At 32.4% G+C, this 22,044-nt stretch overlaps 1 protein-coding gene across 4 annotated transcripts in view; it reads right to left on the bottom strand.

Annotated features, from left to right (window-relative positions):
* The window catches only part of LOC125052035 (apoptosis-stimulating of p53 protein 2), a 194,390-nt gene that overhangs the window by 77,935 nt on the left and 94,411 nt on the right, over positions 1-22,044 (bottom strand). Inside the window, exons 1-2 of one of the 4 annotated variants that reach the window (XM_047652680.1) lie at positions 11,991-12,086; positions 8,195-8,550 (exon numbers count right to left, since the gene is read on the bottom strand). The exons of 2 other annotated variants lie outside the window; for them this stretch is intronic. In XM_047652680.1, coding sequence (XP_047508636.1) covers positions 8,195-8,542 — 348 coding nt within the window. In that variant the 5' untranslated portion in view covers positions 8,543-8,550; positions 11,991-12,086. Of the gene's footprint in view, positions 1-8,194; positions 8,827-11,990; positions 12,087-22,044 lie in introns of those variants that run through there. One more of the 4 variants, XM_047652681.1, reaches the window with a different exon arrangement.

The raw sequence follows: 22,044 nt of genomic DNA, 5'->3' as shown, positions 1-22,044 counted from the left end.
ATCACCCCTAATACAGGTTAATCCTAAGTGTGTGAAACTTACTCATAAGTAACTGCTCGTGAACACTTGTTAATTTTCCTATCAAATAATATTAGATAATTGATAGTAGGTATACATAATATACCGCAATTAGTTAATTTATAAACAGCCTTAAACATTAAATGTTTCTCAATATATTTGATGTTGTACGGTTCTTGCAGAACGATTCTTCATAAAACGAGAGTATTGTTTAACGCGTAACTAGCAGTCTCAATTTTCAATGGTTGGTTTCAATTTTGAGTCCTAATAACTATCAACACCAGGCGAATAAAGCTAGTACTGTAATCGCGTATAAAAATAAGTTACGATTGTACGCGATAACCAAGCAGTTAATAAAACTTAACTAAAACTAGTGAAACTGGGCCTCTAAGGCTTAACCATAAGACTTGTAAATGAGTAAAAATTAATTAGTTTCGGAAAACGTGCCTTGTGTCGCGCTGACGGAAACCCCCATAATTGGATGGAAATGAAAAATTAGAGCGATTAGTCTGAAGGAAAATTCGTGAAAAGAAAATATCTTCGGAGGCGTATTATTTTGACGTTAACGAACCAACCGATAATATAGATGGTTTTTGGTCTGCCAGCTGTGACCGGAAGAACTATATTTTATAAAAGTTATGAATGGCGTATGTGAGTAATTTATGACAACCTTAAAAAATATGGTAGCATATAATACAAAACATCCGTTTCACTAAATAACAAATCGTTTCGCTTTTTTAAATGTTATATGAAACAAGTTAACGGCCAGTTAAAGCGTCGCCAACTTGGAATTTAGTATTTATTAAATGAAGAATATATTTTATCGACAATATGATGTATGGCCAAATCGTATCTTGGAGTCTATAGTCATCAATCACTGACAAAGAAAATGTAAGATTCTCTTGTGGTACTTTGAGCGATTGAAGACCGAAATATTCTTGAAAACGCTTTAAACTTCTCTCAGATTGTTGTTTTGCTTACAGCTATATAACAGATTGATTTTCTCATGAGTATTACACTTTTGTTACTTATCGATACTAAAATGGCAAATAAGTCTGAAGGAATAACAAAGACTAAGTAGCGCCACTGATTTTTAAGTGAACGATTCCTTAATACGAAATGTATAAATATATTTAGAATAAGCAAAAATTCTTAAAAACTAAATCGGATCTCAGTTAAATTAATTTTTGCTAATTGAAAAACAATTATAATAGTCAACAAAATAAGATGTTATAATGTTAGGTTTCTTCGTTAATATTTTCGGAGTTAAGAGGCGAATAGAGCTACGTATTTTGTAACAACAAAAACTGGGGTAAATGACACAAAATCACCGGATATTTGATGTTTTGCCAAGAATAAAATTAAATCGAACTTCTCAGAAATATGGTTTCAGCAAAACGAACTTCAATAAGAATTATAATTTATTATTTACATTTCAAATCTTGTTAAGTAAACTGAGAGATCTTCACTTAAGACAGGCTTATTTATTTTTAAAATGAATGTTAATTAAATTAATTTTCATAATCAGAAAAATTAAGTCAATTAATTTATTTCAGTAATTAAAAATGATATTATCGAAAATTACGTGTTAAGTAATTAACTGAGACTTTTCTCGTACTAAATACGTAAGTAATATTTTAAAATATATTCATTTGAATTTGGATAATACAATATTTACGACTCACCTCGACTAATACCAAAATTATAATAGATTTAATGTATTAAATCTTAAACAACATTCACATTTATTTTTGCATTTCGTTCACGTGAGAAATCATATAATAAAAATCTCTTGAACCCAAACAAACCAATAAGCATAGCTCAAACGTAAACAGAAATAGCGGATAAATAATCATAAATACAAATGTTAATACTACAGAAGCATTGCAAGATTTTCACAATAATATTATTATTGTCGAGGAGATTGTACTGACTTGTAGTTCCCCTGATGCTGAAGTTACAGATGCATTCGCCGGAAATGCTCTCAAAACCCTTGACATAATATTGTAAGGTTGTGTATAAACTAGCTTTACTAGTAATACATTTGTTACATTAGAATTGGTGAAATAGTTATGATTAAAAAAACATATTCTTGGACAGCCTAAAAGAATGTGAGTAATATTCATCAATTTTGCCGTAAACAAAGCCATCGTTAAGTAATAAATGATATGTCTTAATATTAAAACAGCATATTAAAAGAAAATATCAATTTCTAATTCGCAAATCTCTAAAGCCAGAAAGCATTTCAAATCGGTAGAATTATACGAATATTCTACTATAAGGTAATATGATCTTTCTTGCCAAATACATAGGGTTGTATTTAGGAAGATAAATATCGTGAGCACAGCTGCGGCTTATCCTCAACAGGAAATCCTTGTCATTTTCCAAGCCAAGCGATCTAGTACTTCGAAATTAAGAGCAATTTAATTTTATCCAGATATTTATAAAGAGTATCTTCAATATGATCGTAAATTATCAAACATCGTATAGGTATGCATTTTTTTGCATCATTTCGTTGTCCATCTCTAGAAGCATATAGGTAATCTGTATCTGTCTCTCTCCCTTCATACGCAATTTTTCGGTTCGGAAGCTATCTATTAGTTTTTATTAAATCTAATCTAATCTTTAGTAAATTTAAAAAAGTTATATTCGAGTGAAAGTATCTCGGAAGTTATTAGTTATCCCTTTTCAAAACATGATTATTGATCATGACAATCTATTATGCCATTAAAATTATGGTAAGTATATATATAAAATACCGTACAACTATATCCGTAACATAAAAAATATATAATAAATATCAGATAAAACTCACTATTTAGGAATTCGCTTACAGATAGATTTTTGATAAAACAACAACGGTGGTTGAAAGCCTCTGTAATGTGCGAAAGTAATCCGCAATGCTATAATGTGAGGATGTACGCAAGGAAGTTTTATTGAGAAGCTGTCTCAGTAGTAGAAATGATTGGTCGATACATACAAGCCAGCAATATCATAAACTATGTACCTTGTTCGGTTCATATGTGTTACTTCGAAGAGAAATGTACTTTTAACACGATAGGAAACTTATTATAGGTAGCATTATTATATTACGATAGAAAATAATCCGAAAGTCTAATCAAAACGTTATATAGTCTGTGAACTCGGCAGTTAAACAAACAACTGACTGCATTCGCTACATGTCATGCGTCGTTATTTAATTTCTTTTGTTTTTGTGTAGCATTTTCTCATAGAAATAGTCGGAAATAGTTCAAAGAATCGGGGTCAAGTGTGGGAAGAGTGAATTGAGCTGTCATTGCATAATCTATCCGAGGTTAAGGAAGTGCGGTAACTTTAATCTGAATTTTGAAAGTATTTACTATCGTGATATAATTTGTGTCATTATGCAACCATAGGAATATATTCAGGAAGTCATACAACGTGTATTTGAAAACAGAATAACTAATTTGATGAATTGTTTAAATAGTTGCATTAAATATTTGTTTAAAAGACGAGTGAATCGTTTATATAAAATAAATTGTTATAGATATTAATTTTGTGTTTTATTTTATATAGATTTTTGCATAAAATTATTTTGCACTTAGTTTAATATCTACTCAAAAATGTAAAGAGCACAATTTACTCAAATTTAACAAATATTTATTTTATTATAGTTTCGTAATTGACCAGTCTTACACAATTTAAAAGAAAAATCAATGACGCTACAACCTTTTTAGGTCTGGACCTCAGATTTCTATATCTGTTTCATGATCATTTGTTAATCTAATAGGTAAATAGGTGATCAGTCTGACGCACGCTCCCGACTTTTTGGGTCTAAGGCAAGACGGTTTCCTCACGATGTTTTCCTGCACCGTTCGAGCAAATGTTAAATGCGCACATATAAAGAAAGTCCATTGGTACACAGCCGGGATCAAACCTACGACCTCAGGGATGATAGTCGCACGCTGAATCCACTAGGCCAACACTGCTCTAGTCAAACACAATTAAGTGAGATATTTTTACACTTTTAAAAACTGACTTTTTTTTCGAGGATATTATCAACACAGATTTAGGGACCATAATTTAAATACAATTTTAAATAACGCCTTTTTAAAGACATAATTTAGGCTTCAAACTTCTAGATTTGTTAATACGCTAAAACAATATACAAGTAATTATGGCATTAATAACCTAAAAGCTGGAGCAAAGTTACAATAGACGTTCATATAACTTCATTATAAACTTTTACGAAAATGACTTGGGTATAATGTATGGGCGACTATTTCATAACGAAATTTATATGAATTAGAGACAGTAATTAAAGTTTAATTATTTTTAGCAACAGGCTCATGTGGCTCACGGAGCAGACCTGTAATGGGAGGGTAATGTTAGCAACGCAAGTTTGCCGCAAATGTGTCACACAGTTCAGAAATTAGAAGTTGGGTCTTGGGAGAACATTGGTAACAAAGTAACGATTTCTACGCATTTAACAACAAGAGCCGGCTTATTTACCGGATATTAAGAAGCATGCTATAACCAAAGAAAAGAACAGTGGCGCTACAACGCCAGGTATTGGCATCAGATTTCTGTACCTGTTCCATGATCATTTGTTTTTTTTCTTCTGTGCCAGACACACACTGTCGACTTTTTACATCTAAGGGATACCGCTTTCATCACGATGTTTTCCTTCATCGTGCAAGTGTTAAATGAACTCGTAGACAGTAAGTCCATTGTTGCATAACCAGGGTTCCAACCTGAGGGGTTAGCCAAACATTACTTGCTATAAGGATGAAACTAAATTATTGTTTAATGTGTAAAATTAAATGGTAGCAGTCACCGGTTCCAGTATAACATTCGACCAACGCTATGTAGAAACATGATGTATTTTTTATTACTTCCACTAGCTTCCAAAACGAAAAATTATCTACCAAAGATCACTACACTCTTATCCCTGGAATGCTTGCAATAGGCATTCGATTTCTGTAACTTCCAAGCTAAAACTTAGCAACTTAAGAAATGCATAAACAAGTCACCTAAACTATAAACACGATGAATACAAGAGAAAAATGTGTCGTGTAATTACAATCTTATCTGTTTGAACATAAAATTTTAGTTTCCAATATTAACAACATCGTTGATAGCATGACAGATTATGCAATTTACATAAAAGTCTCGTTTTATTTATCTTTTGAATAATCTTTAATTTAATATGTTGTGCAACGATAAAGCATTTATTCATCGTATCATAGCTAGCTAGTCCTACCTCAATTTGAGAAGCAGTTTTTGGACAAAATGTGAATTTAAGAATCGTAGTTAATTAAAAAACATTAACAAGTTCAAGATTTTAGAACTGGGTCATTAAGCTGTATTTGTATAATTAATAATTTATTTGTATAATTTCTCTATGCCAAACAGTATTACGCAACTAGTAATTACTCTCCTGTGTAAATATTTCAATAATATTTGGGAAGAAGTGTATTGCTCTATACTATTTAATCTAACTTTTCAATATAAATCAATTACTTATACGGGAATCGAACACAATCACATATCAGCACATATATATATATTGTATAACAACATTTAATGTAGAGAACATCTCGATAAAATGGTTGTTAATATTGTCAAGTGCCTTAAAATATTGCATATGCCTGTGTAAAATATAGTAGCATGTATCGTTTCTTTATAGGACAAGTTTCAGTATATCATATTAAATCGAAATCGTTACAACCGCAGTTAAGAAACGGTTAACTGATATGCAGTAACGATTATCGTTTACTGTAACAGCTTGCCCGCGGCACTACTGGGTCCTATCTAAATGACATTAATCGTTTTCATAGTATTCGCTCATTTGCTTTAGGTAGACCTAGGAGATATAATTACTTGTCGTAAATTATTTTAAAAGTAGAGAGCTTGAGACTAGAGCCTAGTGGATTGATCGTGAGACTTTCATCCCTAAGTTCGTAGGTTCGATTGAAGCCATACATTAACACTCGCTCATAAAAACATCGTGCATAGCTTAGACTAAAAAAGTCTACGGCGTATGTCAATTGTCAGGCACAGAAGACCGCTACTTGCCTATTAAGAAATAAAATGATCACGGAACACTACAAAAATCTGACCAAGGGTTGTAACGCGACCAGCTATTATAAATTAAAAAAAACCCATAATCCGACTACTACAAACAGAAAACCATTACGATTTACCTTATTTAATTAGAATGTAAAAACTCTTTTTCACGTCTTTTATCTTCACATTCGCTACTCTGTTTTCATAAAAAGCATATCATTCAAGAACAATTTTTCATAAAATTATCCGATCCGATCTTACAATACAAACTGCTACTGTAGCACGACTACTGTTTTGTATTAGTCTACTTTCTTCATTCGTCCCACTATTCATAAAGTATAAACCTATTTATTTCTTATTTATCTGTAGAAAACAAAACAGTAATAAAACATAAGTTCGTACGTTTCTTTAAATATATTTTTCTGTCATATTTCAAGCTCGAAATTGGTGTCTTATTTTCTTTGACGATGGCTTCGTAATTCACAGGAAGACGAGTCTATACTAGTAAGGTGTTGTTACTATACATTTATAATTTATGACTCGCAAGTTCTTTCTTTAAAAAAATTCTTTTTTTTCTTACAGCACAAATTATTAACTTCTTAAAATTCTAACGACTGTGATTTAAGATATATTGATACGAATTCCAAATATAAGGTTAGATTTAATTATAAACATTCAAATATTAATTTAAAATATTATCTAAAATCTGTGGGATAGAATTTTGTTATAGTAATGTAAAGTAAGTTCTTATAAATCATTCGACCCCTAGTAAAGTTCATAATACAAGGCTGAAGTAGATGGTATTCTTATATAGTATATATGTAAAATCCAATATAAATGTTAAGGAAATTATAAATAACTGAATGCAGCAGAATTATTTTTGGACTAATGGAATAAGATATTTTCCATTCGCGGTTAAACAAATGCTACATACATTTTTGACATACGAATAATTTGTGAAAACGCGTTTGCTCAGAAATCTCAGGAGAAATCAGTTGGTTAAATCTTTAAAAAACGGGAGTAAAAAAGTGAATGGAAATAGGAGCTTTATTTGACTTCAAACGATTTGTACTCTATGAAATATTTATTCCGTGGAGAGCGGTTCCGATTTTAGTTTTATTTGTTTTAACCCTTGACGTAAAATGGGGCTTTATAACTTCGGCATGTCTATCTGTGGTTTTAAAACGGAAGGCCCTTACTTCAATATGTTTTATTTTTGTACCGTTGACTTATTTAGAAGAATCGATTTACGTTTAGTTTTAATTTAAAGATTACCGATTAACGAGAATAAAGATTACCGAGTAAAATGATAAGATAATCTTTTTACTTACCTTCCACAAATATTTCAAGAACATAATTAGCCAAGTCGGTTCGGTCCAGCTTTGTCGAGTTTTGCGAGACAAACGAACAGCATTTCATTTTTGTGTAAAAAAATTAATGTGTAAAACAAATTAATCTATTCCATATAAAAATCACATTCAATGTGTCACTCTTATTAAAATCATAATTTTCATCTTCATCCAGAGTAATATAAATTAAACATAGCGCAATAATTATAAACATCACACGGCGAGGAAGTTTTAACATTAAAATTATCTCATTCATTATAATTGCATTAAAGTTATGTATGTTACATATAATTTTAAAAGCATTTTAATTGAAATGATATATGAGAAGCAACATAATACGACCAAGGATTCGTATGCTTGTTTCATTTTGAATTACTGAACCTAATACATTAACGCACATACAATAATTAAAACACAAGTAAGAAAGTTTGAAATTCAAAAGCGCCAACATTGTATAATTACTGAAAGAGATGTATTTAAAGGGTAAGATTCAGAAACGAGTCTTCCCGCTATGACACCCTTCTGTCAAAATTCAATTCGTTTTTGAGTCCCGAACTTATTAAAAGATGTTCTACAGATAAACAGCAAACTTTTCTAAATAGCGAATAACGAGCTTGAGTTATTATTATCAGTATTACTACATCTTTTTCTTGAATGACAAGAAATAATAAATGAGAAAACCTTTGTTTAATCTACAAAGCTACTTTTATATAGTCAGCATAATTTAGCCGGCGGAAATTAAAACTTAACGTTCTTAATTTAAATTTTAAAAAACCAACCTTTTTAAGTCCGGCCAGTCTCAAAGAGCGCTGCAGCTTCGCCGCTCTAGACGTCGAAAGATAAACAATAGGTACTGCCTCTCCCGTCTCTAACGAAATATCGAAGTCATTAACCGCCCCACATAACTTATAATCCTCGTTTCCTCCTTCCTCTTTGACTTCCCCGGTTATTGGATCAATGTAATAATTAAACTTAGTTTCATCAAAGCTGTTTCTATGACTTTTAATTTCTTCTTCCGACGGATATGATATCAAATAGTTTTCTTCTTGATTGTCTTCGATTGTTATTGAAGGTGTTTTGGAATCGAATGATGAATACGAATACGCGCATTGTAAGTCGCACTCCATGTTTGTATCTGATAAAATAGTGGGCGTTGAAAGGATCTCATTACAAAACAATTACCGATAAATCATCACCATGATTATTTGATACACAATAACTACTTGATAGTACATTTTATAAAATATTATTGTATCTAAAATTGTCTCTTACCGTACCTACTGTACTTTAATTAGATTAACAAAAACGTGTATAACTTTAAATTAAGGACAGCCAGATGATAAGAAAATTGCTTACCGCCAAGCGAGAATTTTTGTAATTAGAACGAGATAAAGAAAAACAGACTTTAAAATTAGAACAGTTGGTAAGAAATACATTAAATGGTTACAAGGACTAAACGATGACTCAGAAAATGAAAAACAAGTTAAAAATGCAAAATTTTGCATGAAAACAGCGAGGTCACGAAAAATTATTTACCCAACGTGCGTGAAAACAGAATTTTTCTAAAATATGACCGGTGTGTGTTTGAATAATTAGCGCAGAGGACCCTCGTCACAACTCTACACCCTTCTTGTTGTCAAAACATTTAACAACTTATACTGATACGTAACGCAATATTTTTGATCCCAACATGTGTTTTCGAAACTATTGGTTTGAAAACGTTACCTCTACTACATCTTTTAACCCGTTTAGTTGCCTGATGTTGGTAGCATAGAATGATATAACCCCAAAATATAATAACTTGTTTTGACTAAAGTGTCACCTATGAAAACTTACGTCTTTTAACTTTAGGTAAGTAAGATATTCCAAGCCGATAAATATCTAAAATAAACATATGTACCTTTTTCGAAATATTTTCGAGATACAAAAAATAATCGGAGGCGATTTCTTAGGCCTCTAAAGAAGTTGACTTCCAACCGTAGTACTACGTCTCATATATTCTTCAGTGAGAATATGCTGAAATGAATTTCCACTTCGGGAAAAGGTACTTACATAGTTATGTACATAATACAGGTATATGGGTGGTATTTAACCAATGTTGGTACACTAAAGAATGTATCCATTGAAACAATCGTTGTTTAACCTTTACCAACAAGGCTATTATTATAAGTTGTATTGCCAAGTTAATAGCGAGTTAAGTTTGTCGTTGCAACGCGCTGTAGCCGTCTTAAATAACATAGACACAACAAGCGTACCCAAGTTTTGCTTTACAACTTCAAATACATACTGAGACGTGAGTTTTGTTCTTGTTTAGTTATGCAAACATATTAAAATGAATCATTAAAATTATTTGACATTTATAAATTACCACAGATTATATACATTCTAGCCAAAAACAAAAGAGAGGGTAACATACATATCTAAATCAATGAAAGACAAGTTATAAAAAATTAACTTCGTAAGACTCGTTTCTGGTATCACATATTTTTTACCATGAGGACGACTTATGATTGTTGCTATGGCAACCATAAATGTAAAACTTAATAAAATACCCCGATTGGAAAAGGAACAGTTTGTAATTCTAAGGACAGAAATTAGTCATGAAGCTCAGTCAGACACAGAAACATACGTGTAATAAACGTACTCTATTTTGAATTGGATCAATGAATGATGGACTGCCCAGACACAATAAGATAGTAACAAAACCAATGCAATGTCGTTGCCCTGCGTAATTGCATTCCAGAATATCAGTTCTAATCATGTTCTAGTTCCTCATTCTTTCTCGAAGATTCTAGTAATACCTGTATAGCAAATGAAGTTTTAACTTAAACGCTTGATTATTCAATACTGTTTTAATACATATAGGATTAAAATTGCTTGATTGCGATGGTTGATTATTAGAGTTTATAATTTTAAATTCAAAATAAACTATTTTGAACTGATTAAAGATTTATTTAAAACAAATATATTTAAAGTTAAAGTATTGGTAACATCAAATTTGTTCGAATAGAACGAGTTTAGTATTTATGCAGTTTCAGAAACGCTATTTGTAGCTTACATGGAATTTCCGTGGCCCACTAGTTTCAGTACACATTTCATTTTATTTCCCGGAATCAAACTCGTAGCTCTGCGTATAAATTTTCATTGGCAATGTGCAATACAAAAAAAATTATTTACTGTGGAAAAGGAACGGATATTTCCGTTCGTTCATGAATGAAACAAAATAAACGAATGATTCTGTGCACCAAAAAAAACCTAATTATAATCATATTCATATTACGGTCCACAGCCCCATAGTGATATGCTAACAAGGCATTTCTATGAACAAAAAGTCCCTAGCGATAAGTTCCCTTTAATATACATTAATTAAAGTGTAATGAGATTCACCTGCGCCGACAGAGGAACTTAAAAACACTTGAATAGCGCTTAGAGTGCAAAACATTAAATAATCGTTTTGCAATTCACGGGTTTGTGAGTAGTTTAGAAGACTTACTTGTTGTGTTTTGATGAACTAGCATACTGCACTAAATACTGCCCAGTCTGCGGCTAATAAGTTCTATTGCAAATATCTGTTGTTTTTTATCATTTAAAGACTTTTGACTAAGACTTTAGTTTTTAACTGCTTTATATTTACTGGCATAAAACTAAACATGTGGGGATAATTTCTCCTAACCTCCATAACTTTTTCGCTTCAACTTTTATACACTTTTTACATCGATTTGATAATGCATCACAAAATCCACCTTAACGTTAAGAATATGTATGTTTGTAAACACATGCAATTGTTTTCATGAGATTGTTAAAATAGCTTAATTGCGAGAGCTTATAATAAGATTTTTAAATTAGGATTTCGAAGAGACACTTAGTTTATGATTAATAAAGATTAAATAACTACTTAAATATTTATATGAATAAGGGGGTTGTGTATATACGGTATCTAAATTAATATCCCAACAATTTACACAGAGTATATAAATAATATATTGTAATACATCTCTCAAGGCATAACTCACACAGATATCTTTAACAATGATTGTCTAATCACCCAATATTTATTTACTTACGCTTTTGGCATACAATTAAATAATAATAAGCATAAACTTCAAAAAACATGGTGCAACGGTAGGCCTTATCGCTACTAAGCGATATCTTCCAGGCAACCCGAATTAAAGGCGTCTATATATTGTGTTAATTTAAGATAGATTTAATTTTAAAGTATTGGTACGATATTCATGAGATGCAATGGAACGATTTGGCTGCCTAATATTAAAACGCTATATTGACTTTTTAAATACTGATTCTTATATTAAAACCGGTATAAAAATCTCCACTGGAAGCATTATCCAGATGTGACACGACAACCAATGCAAGACTTATTTTATGTAATGTGTTCCTTTGTATATAAGTCATAATGTAAACATATAATAGAAATGCGACTTAAACATTCTTGAATTATTTATGTCCGAAGCACCGAAGGACTGAAAAATGTATTGAGAACAAATATCGGTTATATGAAAACTCGAATTAATTAATATTGTTACACGGAAAGAGACAAATTTTATCCTTTCAACACACCACTGAACACTTAAAATTCGCCCAACGACTGCGCACACGCCGCGCGTCGGATTCAGACTGAACGAATCTAAATCTGAAATAAGTGTATTTTCAATTTTCACTTGCTGTCAACATCCGTACTGACTCATTCTCATATATTCTGTGGAATTATAAAATGAAAATACTAATGAATACATAGGTCAGTATTTATTATAACTTACTAGATATCATATGTTTGTATAAGCGACTACGAAGCCAGAACTTGGAAGTTAATAAATCGAAGTGAATAAAAACAGAGCGAACTTATTAAAATATGTACTAGAGATAAACAGCTAGCTTAAATAAGCTATAAATCGCGAAAAAAATATCAATATCGACTAGAAATATATCTCATTAGCTAGTCAAATTTTGAGGAAAGTGGTAACACCAACCGGAAAACCATTATAGTCTCACCAGGACTCAAACTCCGGTCTTCTGGTTGTTAATCACCTTAACCCGTGTTCATGATGGCGAAGTTCTCATACGGTTCTCAAATAATCTTCAAACCACAGGTCAGACCAGATACAATTTAACACCGCTGTTTAAAACCACATATACGTGAAACCGCGACCTTGTCTGCGCTCGCAGCGAATTGACACAGTGCCAAGAGCCAGAATACTCAGAATATCAGCGAGACCATTGAATACCATCAAAGTAAGGGCTATTTGAATATCCGATTTTAGTGTAAATATTGGCATTGATAAAACAAACAACATATATGAAGCACTATATGTTACTACATAATTGTTTAATTAGGCTTAGTACTAAATATTTAAATAAATAAATAAAAATGCCTTTAACTTACTGCTAAAACGTAAGAAACAAAAAAAAAAAAACATTTTTTTTACATACAAAATATTATATTATCAGTAGGAACACAGGTATAGGAAATTTTCTCTTACCGAAGCCCCCTGAAGCCGGTATGAACCAGCAGTTTTCGTCCAGAAAGGTCGTCCTTCCATCGTATTTGGGATCCTCCTTTGCACCGTATTTTTTTTTATAGAAAAGGGGGCAAACGGGCAGGAGGCTCACCTGATGTTAAGTGATACCGCCGCCCATGGACACTCTCAATGCCAGAGGGCTCGCGAGTGCGTTGGCGGCTTTAATTTGCATTAGTATGATCCTAGTCTATGATGTGACTTTTGTCTATCATCTTAAAACCTAGCCACGTGGCCCGCCCACATCCATTTTATTTAATTAAAATAATTTACCATAATAAATAAATCAATTCAAGCTAAAAGGTTACTTAAATGATTTATTAACAAATCGCGCATTAAATATCGTAGTGGAGTTGCACTATTCCTGAGGTATTTAATTATTAGTTTACCACTAGCGAATATTTGACTGTACGGCGGTTAACCTTATTTTGCGAATTATTTATGCACTAATATTCAAATAGAATGTGGGACATAACAAAAGGTTTACGGGTTATATGGTTTCAAAGTTGAATGAAGTCGATAAACATTAATTACCATGGTTAGGTTCGATTATTGAACTATTCGAATATATTTATTATTAATATGCAGGATTAGGTTAAATTCTTCAACTTCCTGTAACTTCGACAGTGCGGGAAAAATTACTTAATATGAACGATGTAGGTGTGGATCAACTTAATTTATATATCGCATGAACATCCTACAACTTCGATGGCTAGACTTCTTCCATAATCCGCTTCTCTGGGCAAAGGTATTTTGCAAACTAGCGAGCTATGGTATGCCTTCTAGTGGAGGTCATCCTTGGGAAATACAACGTCTATACTCCTCTTCATACATACGTGGTAATTTTTATTGCCGTTCCGTAGCCTCGTTTGTTCCTATCATATAAAAAACCCTGAACGAAGCTGTATGATTTCGCTTTATTATGAGTCTGTTTCTATATCGCAATCCTAATACTTACTAAGCATGAAGCCAAGTATGTACTAAATATTCATACCCCTTTTAAGAAGCCATAATACTCATTAGCTAGACAATTAACACGCCATTGAAATTGTGACAATATCCATCCGTTATTACCTCATTTATTATTATAATCGTGTTAGTATTAGGATCTCATTACACATTATGTGGGACGCAATTATGTTTGCTTAATTAAGAAGATTTAATCGTCAAACATAATTATTGTTCGCAAGTAATTACTGTTCCCTTAACCTGTGTAGAAATATGCTTGCTATGTAATCGTAATGTTTTAAAAATACTGAGTTTAACAACAGTAACAACCATGAGAAATGCATGTAAATATTAATTTCCTTTTTATCTAATTTGTTAGACCTAAACGCATATATCAACTCCTAGAAATTCAGGTAAGACCAATGATTTTCCTGTCCATCAATTAGAATAACAATCGAGATCCCGAGCGTCCAATTAGTGGGATTTTCTTTTTACCTCACTCAATGCTCTGAGAAGGAATTAGTGGTGGGATCAACTGGAAATTGAATGGTATTTGTACAGCTTCCGTTATCTATCTGTTTTTAAATTAAAGGTTATGTGTGATAGTAGCCTAAAGGCAAAGAATGCCTTCATACAATTTTTGTATCCCTAAAACTTTGAAATGTAAAATATGACGTTTTAAAAGTTATTACAATTTAATACAACATTAAACAACAGTGAATATTCATGAGTATTTTATTAATTCAGAAACTACATAATATTTTTTTAAAATACATACTTTATTTGCATCACCAAAATTAAATATAAAATAATATGAAAAAGGCGGTCTTTCTACCAGACAACCCAAAACTATAGATTAAAACAAACAAACGTAAAAAAGATAATTTTCTCTTTTATTGACATAACCTTTACACATTTAAAGAAAAAACTTTCACGGTCACGGTGACCACGCTGTAAAGCACGCGAAACGTCGGATAAATTTGAAATTATTTTAAATACATAATTGTAAATTTATAATAATACATAACTTTAATCCGGTTAAAAAGTTTTTGCTTTAGATAATTTTCTGTCCCGTTTTATTTTTACAAACAAATTGTTGCCAGAAACATTGGTGAGGTAGAGTTAATTAATGTTTATCGTGTACACAATAACTAAAGTAAGATATATCTAGAACTGACACTCAATAAACTTAAAAACAAACATAATAATAATAATAATAATATAGCCTATAAATTCCGAAACTCTGTCGTTTTATATATCTGAACTTTAATATATTTTCACTCCAGTATATCTCAGAGTTTGGTGTGCCTCTTGGCAAAGGCCTCCTCTAACTTTTAAAGTCCTAGTATTGAGCGATGCTATCATTATATATTATGTTTTTTTTGTTAGAGGGTGGTGGTCTGATCTTCCCGCGGCGACCAACCGTGGTGGGAAGGCTTCTTGATTAGGTTGTTTTAGAATGTGTTTCTTCCATATTTGTTTTGCTTTTCCGGTTTTAGTTGTTGTTGTTTTTGTTTTGATAGGTTGCTCGCGTGTGTTTGTTAGTTTTTTGAAATGTCGGAGGTCGAAAACGATCTATCTCTTCCTATGTATTGTAGTATGTTTGGTTGTAATATTTCTTTTTGTCCTACATTGTTAGTTTTAGTCGATGTGTTTTCAAACTTGTTAGATGTGTTCTGTTTTTTCTGTGTAGACAAGTTGGGAGATACAGTTTTATCTCTCTTCCTTTTTTCGCGCTGGTTATCCTGCAGTTTTTTAATCACCAATTGGTCTCCTCTCAAAAAAGATTTGTTTCCCTTTTTCCATTCTTCCTCTGCTTTTGGCTGTAGTTGTTTTCTAGTTTCTAGTACCTTCTTGGTGGGGTTCTCTTTTTCAAATGTGCCTTTTAATACTATAAGTTTGTCGTATCTTATGAAGGCAGTATAGCCTTTCTCTTTTTCTTTCTGTAACTGGACTTGGAGTTCCTTCCGCCTGTTAAGGACTTCAATGGGATAGTCCTCCTTAATGTAATACTGAGTATTTTCTAGACAGGATTTTTTTTTCAGAATATGTATCTTGTAACTCATGCTGTTAAACGTTATAACAACTGGTCTTATGTTATCACCTTTCTTTCCCAACCTTCTGACAAGTTCAATGTTATTTTTGTCACATTGAAATTCAAAGAAATTGTTTATTATATTTACTATAATATTCTCTAATTCAAAATAAGTATTCTCACTCTCTTCTACTCCGAACATGACAAGGTTCTTTCGTCGTGAATGCCTTTCTAAGTTATTTAATTTGACTTTTTGTTCTTCAATAGTTTTTTCTAATTGTTCGTTTTTCAATTCAAGGTTTGCAAATTTCTCGTGAATGTTGTTAATTATTATGTTTTTTAAATCCTCTTTCATGTCCAACATATCTTGTTTTTGTTGTTTGATGTCTTGCTGTAAGTTCAGTAACATTTGATGAATTTCTTCCATAGTGTATCAGTGCCCTCTATCCGAAGAAATATGAATTTTTCAACGAAGTTAAAATTATTATCGATAAATTTATATTTTCCTAATTCTAGAAATTTTACTAGATGGCGGTGTTTTGACGTATTTATCCTACAATATTTGTTTTGCATGAGCAAATAAAATCAATAAATAGTGTAAGTCAGATTATTCGAACTTGGACCGCTTGTCACGTAGTCGATACCCTTATATAAGTGGCTATCTGAGATTATGATGAAATGAACCAATGTTTGGTATAGTAGATAATTTTGTAACCAGTTCATATGGATGACTAATGTCTGTTTAATATTTGTATTTCGTTTTGCACTAAGATTTTTCAGAAGACACTTTAGTCACTTTTAGCACTAGACGTCACAACCTCACAAAAATGCAACAGTGTCATGAATCCGTTTGATTGTTGAAAGCGTGGCACGTCAGTTGAAGCCTCGTTAAAACACTTTAAAATCCTGATGTGTTTCGTTCTCTTGAGCACTGACTATACATTTATCTATTACTTTGTAGTATTATTAGACGTTTTAACACTTATTAAAGTCGCATTGATCACAAGAAGTATTTTTTAAAAGAAAGACAGCACGGAGCCTATGTAGGTAGTTGCGCCGCGAGCAACCGTCGACAAAAACAAACATATTCAAGGTTAATTATAATTGACTCATTTACTATTTAATTATATGTTAAAAGTAATAAACCTTGATTTTTTAATTTATAAAAGCTACAATTACGACCCTCGACAATAATCGGATACACTACACGTTGCATGTGCGAATTTCCGATCTCGAATGAATGCATCGTTCAACAGCTTTCAGACAGTAGCCAATAAAAATTAGGTAAATTGCCGAGCGCTTAAATATTTTGTCTCGACACGCAAATTGTTTCACGCGAACTTCAACTTTCGCACGCTACCTTTTTATAACAGAAGAATGTTAACAAATTGATGCGCCTGTATGTATAAGATTATAAGGTCTTGGACTCACTCCTGATAAATATTAAAATACTATTAAAAAACGAAATGAATTTAAAAAGTTGGCGATGGGTATTAAGATGGCAAAATAATATTTGTATTGATAAAAAGCAGTGGCACTAAACATTTTGTATCTGTTACGAGAGAATTTTTTTAGTAGACTTCATTGCCTGACACACGCTGTCGACTTTTTGGGTCTAAGGCGCATACCGGTGTTCCCTCCCGATGTCATCCTTCATCATAAGAGCACCACAGGCACTAAGACTACGAGTCCAGGGATGAGAGTCGCACGGTGAAACCACTAGGCCAACACTGCATACTTACTAAATAGGTAAATACAAATCGAAATATCTTTGTATATATGCGCCCTTCGCTTAACTTAACGTTTTGTATAATTTGAAATTCAATACCTGGACGAAAAAACTGATCAGCGCCGCTACTCTGTAACTTCCAATAGCGACAGCGATTTACCGATTCCAACGTTTATGCAATTTCTCTGTTCTCCAGATACTGATGGATATTGATACGTAGCGATTATGTCACCTAGATCGCACAGTACAAAAACGTATCGCTATTAAAAGTTTCGAAGTAATCCCTGTTCGCGATAAACAAATGATGTGTTCTCGATAAGCAAACGTTTCATCATATACCTCCTATATATAAAGGTCACTTCAAACAACTTTACAAAGAAAATTACTTTAGGGTCAAAGTCCAAAAAGACGGATTACACACATCATACTTTTTACATGTCTTCGAAAATAGAATTACAAATGACCAGACACGAATCGAGTCATTCAATAAAATTGTCGTCGGATCATCAATCTAATAGGATACTTAGCCTAAACTGATTCCATTTATACATAGTATAATAAAACAAGGTATGAAATCGCTGTATATACTACAGTTTTACTACAAGTTGTATTTAAAGATTCGTTTGTTAAGATGAAATTTTTTATTCGCATGTACGCTGATTAATTAGAATTAAACCTACTTTGTTCTGCGAAAAACAGACGAATGTTGGACAATACTTCATCAAGAATAGTTTTTAATGCAAATTTCAACCCTATTAAGCAGGCACAAGCATTTCCATAACTCATTCATAATCAAATATGTTCGTATATCCAATTCCGTACGAAATTTGATAATACCAGCGTAAAACAATAAAACCTTTATATAGAAAATAAATAGTTATATATCTTAAATTAGATTAGATTCTTTAGATTATTGTTTATCTATTTTATGTTAACAAAATATGTTTTATTTCATTTGTTTGTTAGTGTGTGGAAAAGTCGCTAGTTTGATTTGTCTATGTATGCGAGTCAATTAAATTTTGAATACGAAGATTTTTTTCGTTAGTACATTTTAAATTGATTATAAAAGAAATAAGATAAAAGTGATTTTCAAGTTTGTTAAACTCTAAATGTTGATTCTTAAAATACAAAGTTTTTGCAACACATTGAGTTTTGTTCATATCTATAAATCATTAAGACTAATAATACCCGATATTATTGTACACTAATGTACATATTTATGAGGTCTTCGAGTGATCTGCGATTGATGGTCAACCATTCATCAGGCGAAAATCTGTCAACGCGAAACCTTTTGTATCGCTTTTCTTTTTTCCTAAGAATGATGAATGGGCCACTATTACCCCTTGAGACAAGGGTAATATAAATATTTACCACTAGATAACGCTGAATTAGGGATCCCTAAATGTATTACTAAGTAATAAAAGAAAAAAAATGTAATAATGTTCACACACCAATGCACCATAAGTAGAACAAATGTATTCTATAAAATGTTATTATTACACTTATTTTTATTTAACGGGAGTTAAAAGAGTCTGGAACTTTGAATAAAGTGATAACTGCCGCAACACCCGGCCCTAGCGGATGAGTTGCCGACCTTTCATGATACGATCTTTTCTTGAAAGCCCTTGAGTTAAAAAAACGAATTGGTTGTAAAAGTCAAAAATCCATCCATTAATGAATCCAAGAAAAATACCTGAACATAAACATTTTATTTAGATGATATCATGACATCTGCCTTGTAAAATTGCATACACGACAGGTCACAACGCAACCACCGCCCTTCGACACCTGTGATGACAGTTGAGAGTGCTTGATATTCGAACACAATAAGTCAATATTGCAATCGACATTTAACACGAAACGACAATTCTGTCATAAATAAACTGTAAATAAATGTATGAGGCATTTATCATTTTGCAGGCAGAATATTAAGGCAATCGTGTACATATATTATGTATAGCTAAAAATAATAAAACATTAGTGGCGCTACAACCTTTATAGGTTTTTTTTAATAGACAAGTAGGTGATCAGCCTCCTTTGAGTGTAACATGCCGTTGAGGCCCCGGTAGAATGCGACAGCAACCCCGGAGCCTTTAACGTGGCTTTGTAGCAACTACTCGAGGTGGTTTTAGTGGGTATTGCTCACCCAGTCTCTGAATAGCAGAGATTTTGGCGTGGGTCGAGTCCTACAAACCCCTGCAACTTTTGAGGGCAGGGGATGCGCTAATGAATTTCCACCTCAGATATTTAAAAAAGTTGATCAGCCTCAAGTGTCCGACTGACACACGCAGTCGACTTTTTGGGTCTAAGACATGTCGGTTTCCTCACGATGTTTTCCTTCACCATTCGAGCGAATGTTAAATGCCCACATAGAAAGTCCATTGGTGCCCAGCCGGGGATCAAACCTACGAACTTAGTGATGAGAGTCGCACGCTGCCACTAGACCAACACTGCTCATTATGTAAAACAATCTAAATTAAAATAAAAAGCACCAAAGTATGTCGCCTACGCTGAAAGAATTCTCTGTAATTACGGCAAAAATGCTTCGTTTAAACTACTGTTTTCCTAATGAAGATAGACATTCCCTGCAAAATGAAACGGCAGCGTTATTTACGTGTGTTTGTTTTATGAAGTTATTTTTAAATTAAAGTATGTATTAACATTCTTTGATATCTTATATTTATGTATATCGTTCAAACTTATACGAAATATTTACAGAACTCGACAATTCCAGTTCTTTTTAGCAATCGTGTTCAGAATGTTATTATGTCTAGATCGAATTGTTTCCTTCTTTTATATCCGAGGTGGCAGCGAAATGTTGCCCTAATAACGACATCTATTGCCGTGAAGTTGATATTTGCAATATTCAGTTATTTTACAAAATTTACTCTCCACAGCCTTGTTTGTGTATTAGGAAAGTTATGCAAGAATTTATTTATTACAAGATATAGAAAGTACAATTACAGTAGTGATTGGGAAGATTATGGTCGGCACCATTTATGTACCTGACACAGATTGGTTAAAAGTTCTCATTAAAATTTGCATGGGTAAAACAGGTATATGAAAAAAAAAATATTAAGAAGATCAGTAGTAAAAATGTAATCTATGAAACCATCAGAAACACCAATCATCAATCTTCAGTTGATCATACAAAATCAATGCCCATGAACATGGACTCAATGCCAAAGGGCTCGCGATAGCTATGGCAGCATTTTAAGTATCGGTACGATCTTTTCTAGAAGGATCTTAAGTCGAATTGGTTCGGAAATGCTTCAGTGGGATTCCATATATTGGTGGTGCGCGGCAAAAACTGCCTTAAATAACGTGCAGTTGTCGAACGACGGACGGTGATAATACGAATACAATTTCGTATTCTGCCTCGACCTCCGATGATTAAACTCATCTGCAGGTAATAAACGGAATAAAAGTAATGATGACTTTATAATTATGGCTCGCAGCCACTGCGCCTACACGGTTCCACATTAAAGCGGTTTATTATTGGCATAGTTTTCGCACTTCCCACATGGAATATTTAAGTGCACCTCTATTTCATTGCCCTATTTCAAGCTGTTCAAAGCCCTTATAGTTTGAATGCAAATACTCATAATACGTTTGTTGGAAAACTACGATGGTTCTGTGAAAATCGTTTTTCCGTTTACCTTTAATTAACGAGCTCGATCATGAAACGATATTCGTTTTTCGATATAGGTCATAATTTTTGTTTTTAAATACGAAATTGGGTATTCGACTTCATTGTTTAAAATTGGGGCACTGCTGAAATAAAATTTATACAAAAAATATTGAAGATGTCGAGTATTATTTATTTAATTTAATTTAATTAAAATTTACCGCCAATTTATACACTATATCAAATAGAAACTATAAACTATCTTGTATTTGATATAGTTTGGAGTCGGTTATAATTAAAAATGGAATTAATTATTACAGTCCTACATTGTTTAACAAGAGTAAAGTAAACTTGTTTGTATTCCTAAAGGCATTCTGACTATAGCGTCGGGCATTATAATCTACATCAGTTCATAACTAATATTTTTCTTTAAAATTTCCGTTTGCATATAAATTAAAAATAAATTTCATTGCCGGCCAGTCTTTATTAGAAATTTATGAAAAGAATAAAAATACACGGCGCCAGAGATTACCGAAACTCGTCGCAAGTCGGAACATGAATATTATCACTGCTTTGATGGGAATCCTCTTTACTTTTTGATATACCGTTCAAAGGGAATTGTATAAGATATTACCCAGCGCATTAAGCTTTAGGATTTAGTGTGATCATACTGGCTGTATAATTACTAAATGAAAAACCCAAAACAGAGCAGTATACTAAACGCGTTTCACTCTTCATGAAACTCCCGCAAATAATAG

This window comes from Pieris napi, chromosome 8, assembly GCF_905475465.1.
Source record: "Pieris napi chromosome 8, ilPieNapi1.2, whole genome shotgun sequence".
In the NCBI taxonomy this organism is placed as follows: domain Eukaryota; kingdom Metazoa; phylum Arthropoda; class Insecta; order Lepidoptera; family Pieridae; genus Pieris; species Pieris napi.
The sequence above is the reverse complement of the archived record's forward strand: the minus strand, read 5'-3'. Positions and strand labels throughout refer to the sequence as shown.